The sequence below is a fragment of the Aspergillus aculeatus genome (assembly GCF_001890905.1).
Source record: "Aspergillus aculeatus ATCC 16872 unplaced genomic scaffold ASPACscaffold_4, whole genome shotgun sequence".
NCBI classification, from domain to species: Eukaryota; Fungi; Ascomycota; class Eurotiomycetes; order Eurotiales; family Aspergillaceae; genus Aspergillus; species Aspergillus aculeatus.
Window position 1 is genome coordinate 887,328 of NW_017962979.1, and position 17,628 is coordinate 904,955.

The following is a 17,628-nucleotide window of genomic DNA, read 5'->3' on the forward strand; positions in this document are numbered from 1 at the left end:
TACCAGCCCAGTATCCGGTCCCTCAAGGCCTCCTGAGGGCGATTTTGGGAATGGTTGATAATCCCATTGATGGGGCACTGCCATTTCTACCTAGATGAGTTAGCTCATGCTATTTTAGACACTTGACGGCAATCGCATTGCACTGAGGACATGAGGGGATGGTATCTCAAAACTCACTACCCCACAACCCTGTCGTTAGGGCCGCAGGATACCTATCATGACCCTCTCACAAGACAGCCTTCAAGCAACATGCTGTTTACTTCCAACAGACCTAACGACAACATGAAACCATTATGATCACTCAATTCAAACACTAGTCACCAACTCCCGCAGCTCCTCCTCCGTCAACCTCCTCAACCCCAGCAACTCATTCGCGAGCTTCTGCTCGTCAAACAGACTCCCATACCCCTCTCCAAACAGCGCCCGACGGATTAAATTGACCGCCACGATGCCAGGATGAGGCTGAGGCTTGGTCAACTCCGCGCGTCCAATCCGCTCCAGCTCCTCGGTAGCCACGACCTTGGTCTCCAGCGTCTTCCCGGAGAGCGCAATCAACTGCTTCTGCGTGACATCCACCTCGCTCACATACAATGCTGCATTTTTCGTGGCCTCGAGATTCTTCACAATCCCGACGACTGCCCGCCCGATGCCCGGCAACGTGGTGCTGCTGACCTTCTGGTCCCCGCCATCGTAGAGCTCCGCGACCGGGCCCGCAAGATTCACCAAGAACCCAGAGCGCAGGCCCAGATCCAGGAACGGGCCCGTGAACAGCAGACTGTAGCTCAGCGGGGAGGTCTGGGCGATCTGCTCGAGGTACTTGCGCGGGGCGACCTTGTTGGCGAAGACGGGTAGGGCTTCGTTGAGCGGGTTGAGGGTGTCCGTGCCGAACTCGGAGGGGATGAAGCGGGTGACGCCCGCGGCGATCGCCGCGTCGATCAGCCGGATGGTCGACTCGCTGGGGAGGATGGCCCGGGAGTCGACCACGACGTCCTGTCCCTGCAGGGCGGTCTCCAAGGATTCGCGCGAGTCGTAGTCGACGGGGATGACTTTGACTTTGTTGTTGTCGATGGTCTTGTTGCTGTCCTGGCGTGTGAGGACTGTGACTTCGATTCCGGCATCAACGAGTGCCTGCACGATGCTGGGGCCGAGGTTGCCGCTTGCCTGCGATTGTTCTGTTATTAGTTGTATGGTGTCTGAGGTGGGGTTCCTGGATGTTGAGAGGACGTACACCGGCAATGGCTACTTTGGGAGAGGACATTGTGTCAGACGAAGAGTTATGATATGTGGGATAATCAGGAGTGATAGATGATGTGGAATACTGAGGTGTTGGGTGAATTTATGAGGGGCCGATGAGGGGCTGAGGGTGCTTTGCTGGCGTATCACAACAGATGGCGTTACCCCGCGTTTGATGGTGCGATTGCGTTTGCGAGCTGCAGGCTTGATAAGCAGGTTCCTCCAGCACTTAAATTGTAGTCGCAATCGATCATCTCAAAATACACAAGAGATGGCGTAGATGAGCAATGCTTAGAAGAGCTAGCGGAACTGTTCCGGTTTAGCAATTTAAGTTACTGTACAACGGCAGTTGTGTTGTCGGAAGAGCCCGGGAGGTAGAGGTAGTGAACGCCGGTGACCTCTGATAGATCCCTGATGCTTGGGGCTATATAGACAAGCTACTGCAGGTAATGGGGTGTGATGGCAATCCCTTACACTTGTATATCATAAAGGAAAAGGAGGTTCAGATGACACCTGGCTGCACTTTGCATACAAGCATAACGTCTTGTCTGGGATATATATTCGGGGACCCAGTTGGTCATTTGAAATAACTGAGTAGTAACATAACCTAAATATGCCTGATCGCTAATATACAAATTAATAGGCATGAAAGAGTCAAGTATACATTAGTCTCCAGTTGTGTAATCTTTATTTCAAGGTATATATAAGCATTAGTATCCTTGGTCTGGGCTGAACAACATGAGTCTTGTATGTTTCAAAAAGCTTCGGGGGCGCTAGTAATGTATACACGATACAGAAACCACGTACGTCACATGATACGCAACGCCTGCCCACTTATACATAAATGTTGCACATTTCCACCGCCATCACGTGACCATGCTCCTGATAACTTGTGCTGTAACCTGCTGTTTTACCGATAAATAAGGTTATTAAGATGTGTACAGTTACCAAGTGGTATTGAAACACCTTCGTCCATGCTAAGTCAGTAATGTAGCTTCCACCGGGCTATGCGCCATCTGTTGTTCTTCTCAAAGAACAAGTGGCGCCACGATCAGGCAACCATTGTGGCTGATGTGGCTGGTGGTCTGCGATGCTAAAATTAGTAGTTGACGGTGATGCCAGCTCACCACGCCAAGACATTAAGATGGAGACAGGGTTCGAATCTGAAACTTTTCCTCATGAATGATCATTGTCCTGAAAGTCACTAATCGATAGTCTAGGCTATGGCACCAATGATGGGTGAATCAAAGTCCCGATACCCCACTTCCTCCCCGCCGTCCTTTCCTACCCTTGCGGTGATCAACAAGAGACCTTCTAGAATACGATCCCACTAAATTGATTTACTAGCCGGATCCATACGTGTGCGGCTGCAGCTGCCAACTCGCAGCAGCTATGTGGGTGGCGGTAGTAGCCACAATCAAGCCCTCTAATTTCTGCATCAAGCTCCATCCGTAAGCAGGCAGCTCCTCTCTCCCCCACAGCTGCCTATCTGCCGTGCGCCTGTGACGCGAGGCGAAGCGATAGACACCCCTCTGCCCCACTTGACTGGTATCCGTACAGCCACTATGAGGCAAGTCTGCCACTTCGCGTCTTGGCCGACGTCTATCCCGAGGCTTGGTGGGTAGGGCAGCAATGCGGGCGGTGATGAAGGGGAAGAGCTACGGAGCGACGGAGCTACGTATATAAACAACAACCCCACATCCCACCCCTCCTCCTTTTTCCCTTTCCCCAACACACCTTCATCTTCACATCGTCCTCCTCCATCGTTTTTCACAATCACTCTACAACCCAAATCACATCCATCATGTCTTTCCACACCTCCTGCCAGGACATCCACATCGTCCACGAGGATGGCAGCACCATGCTGTGCTGCGTTGCCCGCGACAGACACGGCGAATTCCACCACCGCAAGATCCGTCTCGATCAGCACATTGGCAACACGGATGGTAGGCCTACACTACCCCGCTTCTCCTTACCAGTCATATGCTAACATGATACCAAATCAATCAGGCTGGTTCATCTGGGGTGGTGAGAACTTCACCGACTCGGCGAGCGATGTCCGCCTCGAGATGACCGAGCACGGCCCCAAGCTTGTCGCCAACCTACGTACCCGCGATGGTGGTTCCCGGGGTCTTCAGGGCATCATGCTGTCTGACAAAATCGCCAACGAGGATGGACGCTTGAGATTCTTGGTGGGTTGAGCCGTCTACCTGGCTGATTCTACACACACTGGACTGAAAACTAATGAATATGCGTCTCGATAGGGTGCCTGAGTTATCATTTGAAGTCACACATTTTAGCATAGGGGTATGGTGTTCTGTTATTATGGTTGAAAATAGTTCGAGCCGATCGCATAGCTCGGAAATCAATGTACCAACTTTTCGTCTTGATGCTCGCTCTTACGCGGGTTGAACCAGGGCCGGTTCACCGTCGAGTATACTGGCCTATAGAGTCCCGTCAACTAGAGTTCTACCATCATCTTTGCCAGTTTTCTTACCGGTTTTTGGTCCTAGATAAACTGTCTTCTTGGTGGGTCATCTTGAACGGAATATGTACACACCACTTAATTTCAGATGCCTCAAACACCATAGCTCTCTAAGGCCTTGGTGCTAAGACATAACCTTTTTTTCATATCCACGAATTTGAAGTCTCTGGGAAGATAGAAATGAGATATAGTAAAGACCAGAATCCCATACAATATTCAATTAGGGATACTTGTCTTTTCCCAGTAGCGTGTGCAGCCTACATTGTTTCTCACATTAGTGATCAAACACGTCAAACACCGTATTACGTAAAAATTCGAAGACCCGTAACGAACATAAGTTACCAGGGTCTCCGTACACATCCGACGCCCGAACTGTCCTCACATTGCGGTTGTCAAGGGGCGTGTTTCGGGATCTAATTCATTATAAGAGATATAATCTGAGATACTGAGAATAAGGAGCCTGGATCCTACTCCCAGTGACACATTTGACACTAAAACTTCCCAGACACCTGATGGCGACTATAAGCGTTGGAGCAACCTGCAAAACACTCTAGTTGCAGAGAGGAAGAAGTGTGAGACAAGGCGACCCTAGGGCAACATGGGTAAAAAGATAAGTTCTGACGGCTCGATACGCCTGGCTAAGGTGCCAATGGTCTCACCTCAGCGCCACAGACGACGCTAACCGTTGTCGCACCTCAATAGGCATGCAGCATCTGCAGGAAGAAAAAGGTTAGGTGTGATGGCAATCGGCCTGTGTGTGCCTCATGCAAAGCATTCAATCTACCGTGCAAATATGAAGACCGAGTACAGCGCCAGAAAACGCATCGGTAAGTCTTTGTTATGATAAGGCCATGGACCCCTGCTTCCTATTCTCTCTAGTGATAGCGACATGCGTGACATCGAGAAACGCGTCGAATCTCTGGAAGGAAGGTTACAACAATCATCCAGAGCCAAGCGACCACGACTCGACTCACGCAGCGAGGATTTGGAGTATCTATCTGGTGATGAAGCAGACTCAGCAAACACCCGTACCTCCCACCACGAGAGCACCAGCACAGCCTCCCCTACACAACCAGTCTCTCAAGTCCCGGTAGAGACAGGAGAAGGAGATAAAAGATCGTATGCTCTTCATAACTCAAAAGGCGCAATGCGGTTCTTCGGTCAGCCTCTCCCCTTTCATCTTTGACTCACGGTCTGGGTTCTTCTTAGCGGCGTCATTGACACCATACCCCCCGCCAGGCGCTTCGTCCTATCTGTCTATCGTTTCACCCGACGGCGCTTGCTCACTCGAAAGCCAAACGGGCGATCGTTCGCTAAGGAGCATTGCTCATCGAAGCCGCAGCAGGTGGAGACTAGTGGACTGGTACCCACCGGGTCTTCAGCCCTCGACTTTCTTGAACCAAAGCGGCCTACAACCATTACCTTCCAAGCCCTTGGTCCTGGAACTAGTTGGCGAATACTTCGACTTCATCAATGAGGCTACGCCGTTATTTGATCCCACAGGTTTCATGAGGCTTCTGGATCGGCAGTTCTCCTGGAACCCAGACCCTAGTCCCTCGTGGTGGGGCGCATTGAATGTGGTCCTTGCTTTTGCATACCGACATCGCGCGGAGAAAGCCGGCGATGGCGGAGATGGATGGCCTCAATGCATGGGCCACATCCGCAATGCCATGAGTGCCACTACAGAGCTCTTTATGCGGACCAGCGATCTCCTCGCTGTCCAGACCATGGTCGGTCTAGCCTTGTTCTTTCAAGGCACACCAAATCCTCAGCCCTTATTCATCTTTACCGCGACGGCGATACGGTTCGCTCAATCCATCGGTCTGCACAAGTCGAACTCCTTCGGTCTTTCTGACCTTCAAGTCGAGGAGCGACGAAGAGTCTTCTGGCTTGCTTTTATCATGGACGCCGACGTCTGCACACGCACGGGCCGTCCTGCGGCACAAGACATTCGCGATTTCGATACCCCATTGCCCGCATCCCGTCCCCATGTTGGCCTGGGCATTATTGAATACCAGGGAGAGAGACTGCCGTTGTTCTCCATCCTGGCTCAATTTGCACTGATTCAGAGGAGGGCCTATGATCTGCTGTTCACAAAGGAAGCGCTGGACAAGCCCGTATCAGAGAGAGCACATGCTGCACGGGCATGTTTGGAGGAAATCGACCGCTGGAAGGATAGCATTGGCCACAGTCTACGACCGCAACGCAGGTTCTCTTTCTCTCCCGAGCAACATCACCCGTTCCTTCCGCAAATCATGAGACTGCACTTTGCATGCCACTGCTTCTACATCAGCGTCTCTCGGGCCTATTTGGTCTCACGACCGCAACGTACGACCTCAGAACAAGGCGATGGTTTTCCCAGTCCGTCATTGAGCTCTGACGAATTCACCGCCAAATCGCTGGAGGCAGCGAGGTCGGCAGTTGATCTACTCGGTCAAATTGACGACAATCACTTCGGCCAATCCTTCGAGTGGTACGCTGTTAGAACTGCACTTCCCTTCTTAAGGGAGTTCTATCTCAATTTGTTTTACTTTTCATGCAGGCTTACATAGTTCCAGGAGCATCGTATACTTTCCCGCAGCAGCAGTGGTGGCGTTGTTCTCCCAGATCATGCTAGAAGCCGACCACCCGCTTGCCGCATCTGATTTGCTCATGATCACCCGAACCGTGGGGTTTTTGTCCAAGCTCGCCTCCCAGGAGCCGGACACATATGTAGACTACGTCCTATCTGTTTGTTCGGGGTTCGAGAGGGCGGCCAGGGAAGCTATCGAGCGTGGCGGTGTCCATGAGGTGGGCTCCAGAAGCGGGAGGGAGGAGGGGCGATCATCCGCCGGACGACCCCCGCCTGAGCCGCAAGCTGAACCGCAAGAACCGGGTGCTTTGCCCGGAGCGGACTCGGGGATTTGGAGCCTTGATCCAAGCGAGGCGGCCAGTTCTCATGCTTGGAGGGGCGGTGGTGGGCCAGTGCCATCATCCTCAATATCTTTAGGTCAAGATCTGAACCCTACAACCGACGACCAGCTCCTGTTCCCCCCGGCCCCGCTCTTCTGGAATTGGCAGGATATGCTTGCTGGGGTTCCACCGGCATACTACTGGAACAGTCAGGACCCAAATACTGGAGGCTGACTATCATCAAGAAAGAACAATTCTTTTCATGTCCGGTTAGGGGAAACCCCTTTTGGTGAAATGCGACCGTGCTTTGAACCTGATTCATACTCCATGCTCGGAACATTGCTCATCACTTGCTTCAGCGCGAACCAGATGAATCACTCAGATAGCCTAATCGATTGAAACGTTGTCAACAATCCTTGTTCTGGCGAAGAAGTGTAATATGCTAAATCTGACAGCAATAAAGAAAATCGAAAGAAAGAAAGGCAAACGAAGACAATCAGAACAACCCTAGGTCTAGCTGATAATCGGTAGGCTAAACTACATGGTAAATCCAACTAAAGTTTATTTTACAGCCAGTGGATATCTTTCCGATGGTAACAATTGGGCACCGAAGGACTCGACCACCGGGGCGACGCCTCCGCATCTCCGAGTCTCGCGACCGGCTTCAAAAGCGTCTGCCTGCCCCATGGCCCGTCTTCAAAGACCGTCATGAACCGGGACCCCTCCTGCCCATACACACTCGCAGGAAACCCCCGCTTCCACCCGTCAAGCACTTGGATCATGATCTCCGACACGAACTGATCCGGGGTGGCGGGCACGAACCCGAACCGCTGCGCAGTGTGCCCCACGACCGCGGGCGGATACAGGCCGACTTCGGGGTCCAGCGCGACCGCATCCGCGGCCACCAGCGAGCTGACGCTGTGGTACGAGCCGCCCCGGGTTGTGCGGTCGCGCACTGCCATCATGGCCGCCAGGGCACCGACGAGGCCCGTCGTCATGTCAGAGACAGGGAGCGGGGGCAGGACGCTGTAGCCTGCTGGTAGTGTCTCGGGGGCCTGCGCCCGGCCCATGACATACGACGTACCCGACGCAGCATCGCCGATCTGCTGCCAGCCCGGTCGCTCGGCGAAGGCGCCGTCAGGCCCGTAGCAGTTCTCGTCGAGGTAGATGATGCCCTTGTTGCGCGTCGCGGCGCGCTCCAGCATGCTGTTCAGGTCCAGCCCCTGCCGCGCGAGCGAGCCGGGGCGGAACCCCTGGACGAAGATATCCGCCTCTGCGAGGAGGTCCAGCAGGCGAGTTTTGTCCTCTGGGTTCGAGATGTCGAGGTCGATTGTGCGTTTTCCAGCGTTCAAGGTCAGCTGGAGGACCTGGACTTGGATGATTAGGGTCTGATTAACGAGAGGAAAGGTAGGTGAGGGGGTGTTTAGTTGATGCTAGGGGCTCACATTGAGATCCGCCAGTTTGCTGCAATTAACCCTGATAACATCGGCCCCGTAGGACGCCAGTGTCACGCCGATCGTGGGGCCGGCAATGATGCGCACCATCTCCAGGACCTTAATCCCGGCCAAGGGCCGTCGATCTGCAGGGTTATGGGGTAATGGTACGGGCGGAGTCGGCGCCGCGTAGGTTGCACAGGTGTAGTTGACCAGCGGATGGGCGGCCAGCCGTTGTCCCATGCTCGTCTTGCGCCACCCCTCCGGGGAGTAACAGATGCTGCCACACAGGCCGTGACGGACGTTGTGCATCTCGAGCTCGTCGGGACTCCACTGGATGACATGGCTCTGAATGTACTCGTAGTACTCCTGCATGGTGTCGAACTTGACGTCCGTGGGGATCCCCATCGACTGCAGAGTACGGGTGGCATCGAGGGAGCCATGAAGTTGGTACCACACGTTGGGATCCTTGGTCTGGTAGATGGCTGTCGCTCGGCCCGCCAACCCTTTCCCAAACCCTTGCTCGAAATCCCGATCGAAGAGTGAAGCCAGCGTATTGGACCGAGCCAGCGTGGAAACATCCTCTCCGTTGATGTAGGTGGTAAACGTCGAGCCGAGCCACAGGCCGGCATGGTCCGTGTCGACCGCCACCGTGCTCTCGTGGACGGGTCTTCCGTCGCGCAGCTCGAGCAGTTCGTTGGCGACCAGACCGCACATCGCGTGCAGGGCAGCAGCAACCACGGGGGCCTTGATCGGACCGGGGATCATGGGTTCAGAGCCCCCGGTGAAGCGGACTGTATCCCATGCGGCGCGGTCCTGGGTGAAGCCAGGGGTGCTCGAGGCCAGATACTCGAACACGCGTCGGGCGTCGACCGGAACAGGGAGAACTTCCTTGTCGATGAAGGTTCCAGGGCCGTAGATGTCGGTTCCGGGGATAGTTTGGTGAGGTGCCATCGTTGTTAACATAAAAGAGCCGTGGCGGGGGGCGTAACTGGTTGGAGGTTGGAGGCTAGGGCCGAACGAGAGGATATGATACTCTTTATACCTTAATCTCAAGTTCGGCTACTACTGTCATTTTGCATCGAGCTTTCGTCCCCCTTTTCTTTCCACTTGTCCTTTTTCAACGAGTTAATGCAGTTTCACAGTTGGCATATTTCCACGGACTGTGGAGCCCCACGGGCCGGTAACTCCACGGCCCGCGGGGTTTTCATGCCGCGGGGCTCTCACTATAGCGACATGAGGTCTTATGTACTTCCATGGATTCATGGTAGATTCCTGGTAAACCCGGAATTACTCCAGGACAAAATTAGCTTTGGGTTTGTGGATTTCTTTCTTTAAGATCTTGCTGTTCCTCTGATGAGATTAATTCGAACATCAGCTACCTTTTCGTGAACAATTCCTATTTTCATCATCCTAAGAATCCAAGGATCGTGTCCCGCCAGATGAATACTCGTCCTGTTCGAGTGGCCAACTGCTCCGGTTATCATGGTCTGCATCTGAATGTCTAGAGCCGTGAAGTACTCTCCTTGCTGATCTCACTCGCCCAGGTGACCCTGCATATGAGATGTACCGCCAGGCGACGATGGGTGATGTTGACTTCCTCACCGGCGACTACCTCGCAGGTAAGTCCACAACGAACTTGAACCACGGTTACATTCTCACAAGCTCATACGAGAAATCAAATAAGAGGTCAATCTTGCGAACAACGCCAAAGCCTGGAGGAAGGGAAATCACCCCGGCTACGAAGAAACAGCCTGGGAAGGAATCCGACGGACAATTGATGTGATCGCAGAAAAGGGAATTCGCGTGGTAACCAACGGCGGTGCTCTCGACCCTAAAGCCCTGGCCTTGAAAGTTCAGGCATTGGTAGTTATTCCCTCCGAACCCTTCTTTCTCTTCAAGAAGTCCTCCCAACTAAAGTCAATGGTTTGTCCACTGCAGGTCTCAGAGAAAGGGTACGAATTGACGGTGGCATACGTCTCCGGAGACGATCTATATCCCGACCTGGGGCCGCACATGCCGACGACGAAGGAGGAATTGCAGCATCTGGACTCGGGCAACCCATCTGCCAAACCCCCCGAGTTGACGTACGCCTTCCTCGACGACCCGGAAAAGAAGATCCCCATGATCTCCGCCCATGCATATCTGGGAGCGCGGGGGATTGTGGATGGTCTCCGACGTGGGGCGGACATTGTTATCTGCGGCCGGGTGGCGGATGCAAGTCCTGTCATCGCTGCCGCTTGGTTTTGGCATGGTTGGTCTGAGACGGATTATGACCGTCTCGCAGGATCCCTAATTGCGGGGCACCTGATCGAATGCTCTGCCTACGTCACCGGCGGGAATTTCGCTGGGTTCTACAGATACGACCTTGATAGCTTGGTGGCACCGGGGTTCCCAATTGCCGAAATCGCAGATGACGGTTCTTGTGTGATTACGAAGCACCAACACACCCAGGGCATGGTCAACGTAGATACTGTTCGGTGTCAGTTTCTCTATGAGCTGCAGGGAGAGACCTATCTCAACAGTGATGTCAGCGCCTTCGTTGGCGATGTCTGCATCGAGGAGGTGGGCCAGGACCGGTAAGATAATAACATCCCTTCTGTAACGTGAACAGACAGCAAGGAAGAATTCTCATATCAATCACTTGCAGGGTTCGGGTTTCTGGAATCCGAGGATCGCCGCCTCCTCCAACCACCAAGCTCGCAGTCTTCTACGAAGCAGGGTTCGAGGCTGAGGTGCTTCTGAACGCGACGGGTTACGCCACTTCTCAGAAGTGGGATTTAATCGAGAAGCAAGTCCGCCACTTTGTGTCACAGGCAGTAATGGATAAGGTCGAGACACTGGAGTTTCAGCGGTAAGAAATACTTTAGCCATCATCCCTCAATACCTTCCCAAAGAGTAAGTGTAGGTATCTAATGAAACCTTCCCTGCCAGAGTAGGAACCCCGGCCCATAATCCTGCCAGTCAGCTTGAGAGCACGACATATATGCGTGTTTTCATCGCTGCCCGCTCGCAGGAGACAGTGGCAGCTATCACGAGTGCTTTCAAGGAGATCTCGCTGAGGCATTTTTCGGGTATGAATTGTGCCCCCTCTGCCGTCCTCAGCACCCTCCAGACACGCCATCAAATCTGTTAATGGAAATGTAACCACATAGGGTATCACTCCTCTCTCGATACTCGCACTGCCGTCCCACGACCATTCCTTGCGTACTATCCTGCGCTCGTGGATCAGGCCAGCCTCAAAGAAACTATCAACTTCTTTGTCGACGGCGGCACTGCCATCAGATCCTATGATACCGGTCATCCACCTGAATACCAAGCACTGGACATCCGTCACAGTCACGATCCTTCTTCTTCGGGAAACAGAGATATTCCAGGAGAGCCCACCAGGCCCATCCGTCTCGGTGATGTTGCGCTCGCCCGGTCGGGTGACAAAGGGTCAAATCTAAACCTCGGGATATTTGTACCTGACAACCGCCATTGGCAATGGCTCCGGTCGTATATGACCATCGAGCGTCTGCGCTCGCTTCTCGGGGCTGACTGGCGGGACACTTTCTTCGTCGAGCGGGTGGAGTTTCCGCGCATCCAGGCGGTGCATTTCGTTGTCTACGGGATTCTGGGTCGCGGGGTGAGCAGCTCCAGTCGCCTGGATGGCTTCGGCAAGGGATTTGCGGACTATATTCGGGACAAACTCATTGACTTTCCTATTGGGCTGTTCTGAAATGGTGTTTTTTCGTGAGGTCCGTACTTACAGCCCGATGGGGAGTAGGGTTTGAAGCACTGGACATTAAACCGTAAGGTTTGTTGGTATTGTATATCATAGATATTTTACAACTGCTATCTACCACAGTGATCTTTTGTAAGATTGAATGCTGTTCATCCCAATCTCATTATTCTTGGTTTGTCGATTTTTCTTCTCTTCGTGTGTGTTTTCAAGCAGGGATCTGAATTGATCCGAAGTGGTGGTAGATTCTGAACCTTTTGGGTAACTTTCTTGCGGGCCCATAGGGTTGCAATTCATTGCCCAGCAGCTGCTTAAGGGCAGATCCCAAACGCATTCTGCTCATCAGAAATCTTAGATCCTGCCCTATTGTACTCTCGTGTTGACTTCATGGTCCTCAAACTCACTTGATGTTGAGTCTAACCGGTCGCTGATACGCTGTCGGTAGCCATAGTGGTCAATACTGCCCCACTGGCTGTGATCACTAAGTGGTGTGGGTTGAGTATACGTATGGCAGAATAGCCCTTACTCTGGGTCTGATCGACTCAACGATGCCACGAAGAAGGCAGAAAATACAGCCAGGTTTGGTGTCGAAATCAAGGGGCAAGGAGCGAACATTGTACCATGACCCTGGGTAGGCAGTCTTTTATGTTACCTTATTTCTATGGTGGACTCGCATCTACTTCTTTCGGAGAACCTTTCAAGTTCTAACTGCGGAACCTTTCACATAGCCGTTGCAGACCTATCAATAGCAGATAAAGCCTCCGGCCTCCGTCAAATGACCTCGACTATTCTGTTGACATCTTAGAGAGCAACAGGATAATACTATAAGGGAAGACTAAACCAATGAGTCTTGGTAAGTCTCGCTGCCCTGAAACATAGAGATGGAGACTTTTAGCCTACCCACAATGAACAGTAGTCGCTTGGCAGTAGGCCCCAAATTTAGGACTTTTGAAATCGTACTATCCAAGGCGGTGAGGTAGCGCACATGGATGTTTTCTTATTTCCCTTTCGATTTCGTTATCAACACACTGCCCGAAACTGTCTTGTCGCGATTGAGTCAGTCGGTATTAATCATATACTTGTTCATCTCCGTGGGAGTAGATCGTCGATTTCAATCTCCTTGGCGGTCCTGTATCTTCTTTTTCGGAAGTATTACGAAGAATTTGATCCAGTCATGTCTCTGCTCCTCAACATCCCGGTTGAGCTGCGGAAGCTCATTATCGAGCATGTGCTTTATACCCCACTTAACCCGCCTGTGGCCCCTTTATCCTCCGACGGGGCCAAATACCGCGACATGAATTACAAAGCATGGGTCTCGGGAGTCTATTACAAGCAGAAGAACAAGCCCAGCTCGTCAAACTGTCTTATCTCTTCTTCTCACCAATCACCAACTATCCACCGAGACTCTCCACATCCTCGAGCACAGGCGAGTCGACTATACTCTCGATATCTCCGTCGAAGATGACTTGAAGCTCTACCTGACATGGCTCTCCGTGCCCTGTCTCACAGCCCATGTCTCGACCCTCTACGCGCATGTGCGTCTGTTCGGTCACATCATCGAGCAGCACACCGCGCGTTGCCAAATGGGCGATGGAGGCCGGCTAGGCTACCACTGGTCCTTCTACGCGGCCCTGGAGCGGTTCGTCCGCTATGGTCCCGTGGGCGAAAAGAAGCGCAAAGGGGAGCAAGCTGCTGCGGAGTCTTCCGATCATCGACGTCGCGATGACACGAAGGATTTCCAGGATCGAGGGATCGTGATCGAAACATTGGTCCTTGACTTCCGGTCTGCAGAGCTAGAGCTTTTTTTCCCGCCAGAGGATGTTCTATACAAGCATTGGCAGTGGTGGCATTGCGGTCGAGACATGAGGAATCCAAGCGCAGGTTTGGAGCCGTTGTCGTCGTATAAAACGCGTCCCCAGTGGCTTTGTCAATATTTGAAGATGGAGATAGGAGCTCTACTGGAAATGAGTTATCACACCGCAAAGTACGGACAGCCCCTGTACGAGCATATTGGAACCATCCGGATGCTTGTGGACGGGCAGCTGGTTGACGAGTTTGACCTTGCTACTTGGTTGGCTCGTCTACATTTTACCGATCCAGGGGACACGATGGGTCATCTGGTCAGAGAAAAGAGGCTGTCTAGTTTTTGGGAATGGAAGAAGGAGACTTTGTCCTTGAGGAAGGAGCGTGGACTACCTGTGATATGGCCGTCGGATGATGAGCTAAGGCGAGAAGGGAATAATTAATCTTTGATTAAGGATAGGGCAGGGGGTGAAAGCCAACGCTTGTCTGCTAGGGCAAGCAGGTTTTCCGGGGTGCCAGAAGCACCCAAGAGGAAATTTGCCATCGGCACCCGCCATCCCTCTTATACCACCCTCGTTGAACCCTAAAAGCAAGGCCATATTCTAAACCTCTCCCCACTGGTAACGATTCTACACTTAGATCTTCCATGTAGAAGCATAACCATTCACAGTCACTTTGGCATTCCTAGAATGGTTCCCCAAGCCAAGGATCTCGGAGATCAAAAGCAAGAGTCAGTAAGGGCCCCACAGACTGAGACATGGGAGGAGGCTCACGAATCACCTGCACTATCAGATGGTCTGTCAAGGCATTAGAGCCCTGAAATAGTACAGAGGTACATTGATGGGCGGAGACCGGGCTGTTCAGTTGGTGACATAGTCAAGAATCGTAGCTAGTGATGCTACCTCATGCATCTCGTATTGCCCATTGTCCACAGAATTCGATGGCTACTAGTAAGGTTGTTAGCGTCCCGTGGACAGGTCTAGATTGGAGAAGGCAAGCTGAGTACTTGCTTAGATTTATATATATGTTACAAGCTATCTATATCACCTCTCGTGAGCTGGGCTCTGACATGTACGCTGTGGGTGATTGCACTACACAGGCAGTCCTAGAAATCTGAACCCCAGCAGGTCTCCATGATTTCCATAAATTGAGAACGTAATTTCGTGGGTTGACAAAAGCAAACCAGGTGCTGCGGTTGAGTTAAGGGTGAGATTTTAGCGTCAGGACAAAAGTCAGCAGCATGCATCTAAGAGCTTTGAGCTTTTAAGGCTAGTCTTCCTTAAAGCTAGTAATATCATGCTAGTACGTGTAACATCTCAGCTACCACACCATACCTGCATATATCCCGGTTGGACCCTGTTATGCTCAACTGATCACCAACTTTTCTATGATAGATACAGCAGATGGTTGGCTTGGAAGGCTGCATGCACCCGGGTAGCCTGATCACCGATCAGTAATCAGCTTGAGTCAGTAACTCGAGCTCGCAACTTCAGGTACAGAAAAACCCCGCACGCCAAGCCAATACTTCAGGTTTCGTCGGGGTCCCCGCTTACCTGAGGTCTGCTTTTGGCTGGAACCTGTCCTCTAAACTCTGTCCCTGACACACAGGGTCTGCGCTTGTCTCACGCAGAGACCAATGTTCAGCTGTGCCAAGCGCGTGGCCCCGCAGATTATCTGCAGAGTGCTTGCTATTCAACTTCGGAAGGGGGCTCTTTTCCTTTCTTTTTCTTGCCGTCCTTGCGCACAGGTATAAATTGTGCCGAGTCTCTCTGCTCGATGGATACGCCTCACTGGTGAATTGTATTGTACATGCATCATGTACATTATGCTGTTCCTAGCGCTGCTGTTCGGCCTCGCCGCCGGCCAAGATGGTATGCCCGCCCTCTAGCCCTAGTCCAGCTACTCGTATCCCAACTGACTGTCTGAAACAGTCACCACCAGCGGTCAATGGCTTATCACTCTCAATACCTCGATTTTCTGGCCGACGTCCACGGACTACTTCTATGGACCTACAACTGGCCCTGACGCTGCAGTAGTCACCTGCAACGCGGCTTGGATCGAATGGGCGAGTCGTTCTCTGGAGCTCCGCTCCCTCGGCCCTACCGCGACGATTGAGTCCATTGGATCCTACGCCACCAGCGCCGGGGCCTGCCGCACCTCGGTCGCCCCCGAAGCCTGGTCCAACACCCACACGGGCCCTCTTACCACCCTCTGCGACGGGATCCCGCGTGCGGTGGGCCCTCGCGAAACTGCGACTGAGTACTACCCTGACGCCAACGGTCCCTGTTCCGAGGGGTACCAAACCTTTACCGAGACCGAAACCCTATACCGCAATCCCCCGGACCCTACCCCAGACTGCACCCTGCAGACTAGCGAATGCATCCCCATCTGGTCCACCTATTCTGAATTGAGAACCTCCTACTACGAGACCATCACCGCGGCACCCCCAGGCGACACCAATAGCCCGATCCCGCCGTACTCGTGCCCGTCAACCACACGCTCCTACCCGGAGGAAAACCCCTGCTCAGCGTGCCACTTCCTCCCCGGTACAGCCACCCTCTTCTACTGGCCCGTGACCACCGCCGACGGCGACCTGTGCCAGCAGAACGGAACGACCGTCTCTCCCTCGGGGCCCAGCACCGCCATCGTCAACGGCGAGACCTTCATCTCCCCGACCGTCTACCTCTCCTTCACCTCCATCTACGCCTGGAGCAACCGCCGCGCCCACCCGGGCTCCCAGTGCGGCGTCTCCCACAGCAACGAGATCCTCTCCATCAACCCGGCCACCCTTTCCTCCGTCCGCAACCACCGCAACGCCAAGTACCCCACCGTCGGCACCACCTACCCCTTTAACTTCGCCGAGTTCATGCCCCACCACCTGCAAGGAGGGGGCAACGACAACGACACGCAGTCGCTGATCCCCTGGCCGCAGTACCGGGGTGGCCAGCAGTGCCCGCTCTACGACCCGAGCTGCACCGTCATTCGCGACGATTATCGGCCGTGGGTGCTGCTGCCCGAGGAGGTCCGACAGATCGATCCCGGCTGGTCGGTGTGCGACGAGAGCTGGTATATTCCGCCCGTAACCATGGTGCCATTGGATCGCGAGGTCATCACCGTGACCGCCACGCCGGAGCCAGACGCGGACGCGGACGCGGAGGTCCAGGGGTTCTTGCGGGTGGCGGCGGTGCCCGGAGAGGGTCCCGCGGCGGCGACTCCGGCGCCGACGGAGTTGGGGTGGTGAGTGAGCCCTCCGGCCGGGGCTAGGGCTGCCCACCGGCGCTAAGCAGGTGATCCTCGTCTTCGCGAACTCGGATGCATGTACAGCACCTACCTGTCCTTACTAAAGTGTAAACACTAGCATTGGCATCCAGAAATTGGCTATTGGCTAGCCTTTACCTAGCCTCCGAGTAATCATTATTGAAGTACCAAATATGAACACAGAGCTTAGTATTGGGAAGTTTTCCATCGTGAAGTTGGATCCCCGGGGAGCAGGAGACAGTCCAAACCACAGGAAAACAAACGTAACCGGTTCACATTCCGATCTAGGCTAGCTCGTATAGGTTCTGTTCTGATAGGCACAGGCTTGTTATTGTATTTGTGTGTTGCTTTTGTCGAGCCCTTTAGATCATAAACTTGTACATATATAGTGAGATATATGTTGGATAAATCACAAATCTTATAGCTCCACCCAAAATTTGGCTAATGGCATAGGATCAAGAATACATCTACTACAAATGTTAAAGATCTTATGTTAACGTTGAGTACATAGTTGAAACGTCCATGCCCCTTCATCCGAAAAGAGAAAGCGAGGGTTAATCAGGAAGCGGGTGGTACAGTTACAGACTATTTTGCTCCCACTTCACAGTCCACTGTGGATGTCTGTAATTGCAAATATTGCAAATTAGCATGCGACCGGACCAGACACAATCCGAGATTGGACAGAAACCAGTCAAGAAAAAGATTGTGACTATGTACTAACTTATGATCTTTTGGTCTGCAGTTACCAAGCAAAAGCCTTGTTCTTGCCGGATACCTTTTTGCGGATCAGAGATAAGATC

The 17,628-nt window shown here is 52.9% G+C and overlaps 7 protein-coding genes across 7 annotated transcripts; 5 read left to right on the forward strand and 2 right to left on the reverse strand.

Moving 5' to 3' along the window:
• Window positions 1–306: 306 nt before the first annotated feature.
• ASPACDRAFT_58494 (aromatic alcohol reductase) lies at window positions 307–1,258 on the reverse strand (the record flags this gene model as incomplete). The annotated part of the gene is made up of 2 exons (XM_020203357.1): window positions 307–1,161; window positions 1,229–1,258. 2 exons carry the CDS (start codon window positions 1,256–1,258, stop codon window positions 307–309), a joined length of 885 nt encoding a protein of 294 aa, XP_020058460.1.
• A 1,431-nt stretch (window positions 1,259–2,689) lies between these two features.
• On the forward strand, window positions 2,690–3,936 carry ASPACDRAFT_114814 (CVNH domain-containing protein). Its single transcript, XM_020195833.1, has 3 exons — window positions 2,690–3,179; window positions 3,244–3,425; window positions 3,498–3,936. The coding sequence occupies exons 1-3, from the start codon at window positions 3,038–3,040 to the stop codon at window positions 3,504–3,506; spliced, it is 333 nt and encodes a 110-aa protein (XP_020058461.1). The 5' UTR covers window positions 2,690–3,037; the 3' UTR covers window positions 3,507–3,936.
• A 340-nt stretch (window positions 3,937–4,276) lies between these two features.
• Window positions 4,277–7,240, forward strand: ASPACDRAFT_114819 (fungal specific transcription factor domain-containing protein). The gene is made up of 4 exons (XM_020195834.1): window positions 4,277–4,361; window positions 4,421–4,878; window positions 4,958–6,191; window positions 6,277–7,240. Exons 2-4 carry the CDS (start codon window positions 4,608–4,610, stop codon window positions 6,842–6,844), a joined length of 2,073 nt encoding a protein of 690 aa, XP_020058462.1. The 5' UTR covers window positions 4,277–4,361; window positions 4,421–4,607; the 3' UTR covers window positions 6,845–7,240.
• Window positions 7,177–9,260, reverse strand: ASPACDRAFT_1865825 (uncharacterized protein; the record flags this gene model as incomplete). The annotated part of the gene is made up of 2 exons (XM_020197868.1): window positions 8,056–9,260; window positions 7,177–7,977 (listed from the first exon to the last, which is right to left on the reverse strand). The coding sequence occupies exons 1-2, from the start codon at window positions 9,007–9,009 to the stop codon at window positions 7,177–7,179; spliced, it is 1,755 nt and encodes a 584-aa protein (XP_020058463.1). The 5' UTR covers window positions 9,010–9,260.
• A 225-nt stretch (window positions 9,261–9,485) lies between these two features.
• ASPACDRAFT_50835 (acyclic terpene utilization AtuA family protein) lies at window positions 9,486–11,764 on the forward strand (the record flags this gene model as incomplete). The annotated part of the gene is made up of 7 exons (XM_020202404.1): window positions 9,486–9,531; window positions 9,591–9,665; window positions 9,731–9,909; window positions 9,985–10,622; window positions 10,694–10,897; window positions 10,978–11,117; window positions 11,199–11,764. The coding sequence occupies 7 exons, from the start codon at window positions 9,486–9,488 to the stop codon at window positions 11,762–11,764; spliced, it is 1,848 nt and encodes a 615-aa protein (XP_020058464.1).
• A 1,177-nt stretch (window positions 11,765–12,941) lies between these two features.
• ASPACDRAFT_1854132 (uncharacterized protein) lies at window positions 12,942–14,037 on the forward strand (the record flags this gene model as incomplete). Its single annotated transcript, XM_020197357.1, has 2 exons — window positions 12,942–13,120; window positions 13,194–14,037. The coding sequence occupies 2 exons, from the start codon at window positions 12,942–12,944 to the stop codon at window positions 14,011–14,013; spliced, it is 999 nt and encodes a 332-aa protein (XP_020058465.1). The 3' UTR covers window positions 14,014–14,037.
• Window positions 14,038–15,326: 1,289 nt separating this feature from the next.
• Window positions 15,327–17,258, forward strand: ASPACDRAFT_1886517 (uncharacterized protein). The gene is made up of 2 exons (XM_020198425.1): window positions 15,327–15,441; window positions 15,502–17,258. Exons 1-2 carry the CDS (start codon window positions 15,387–15,389, stop codon window positions 16,809–16,811), a joined length of 1,365 nt encoding a protein of 454 aa, XP_020058466.1. The 5' UTR covers window positions 15,327–15,386; the 3' UTR covers window positions 16,812–17,258.
• Window positions 17,259–17,628: the final 370 nt, after the last annotated feature.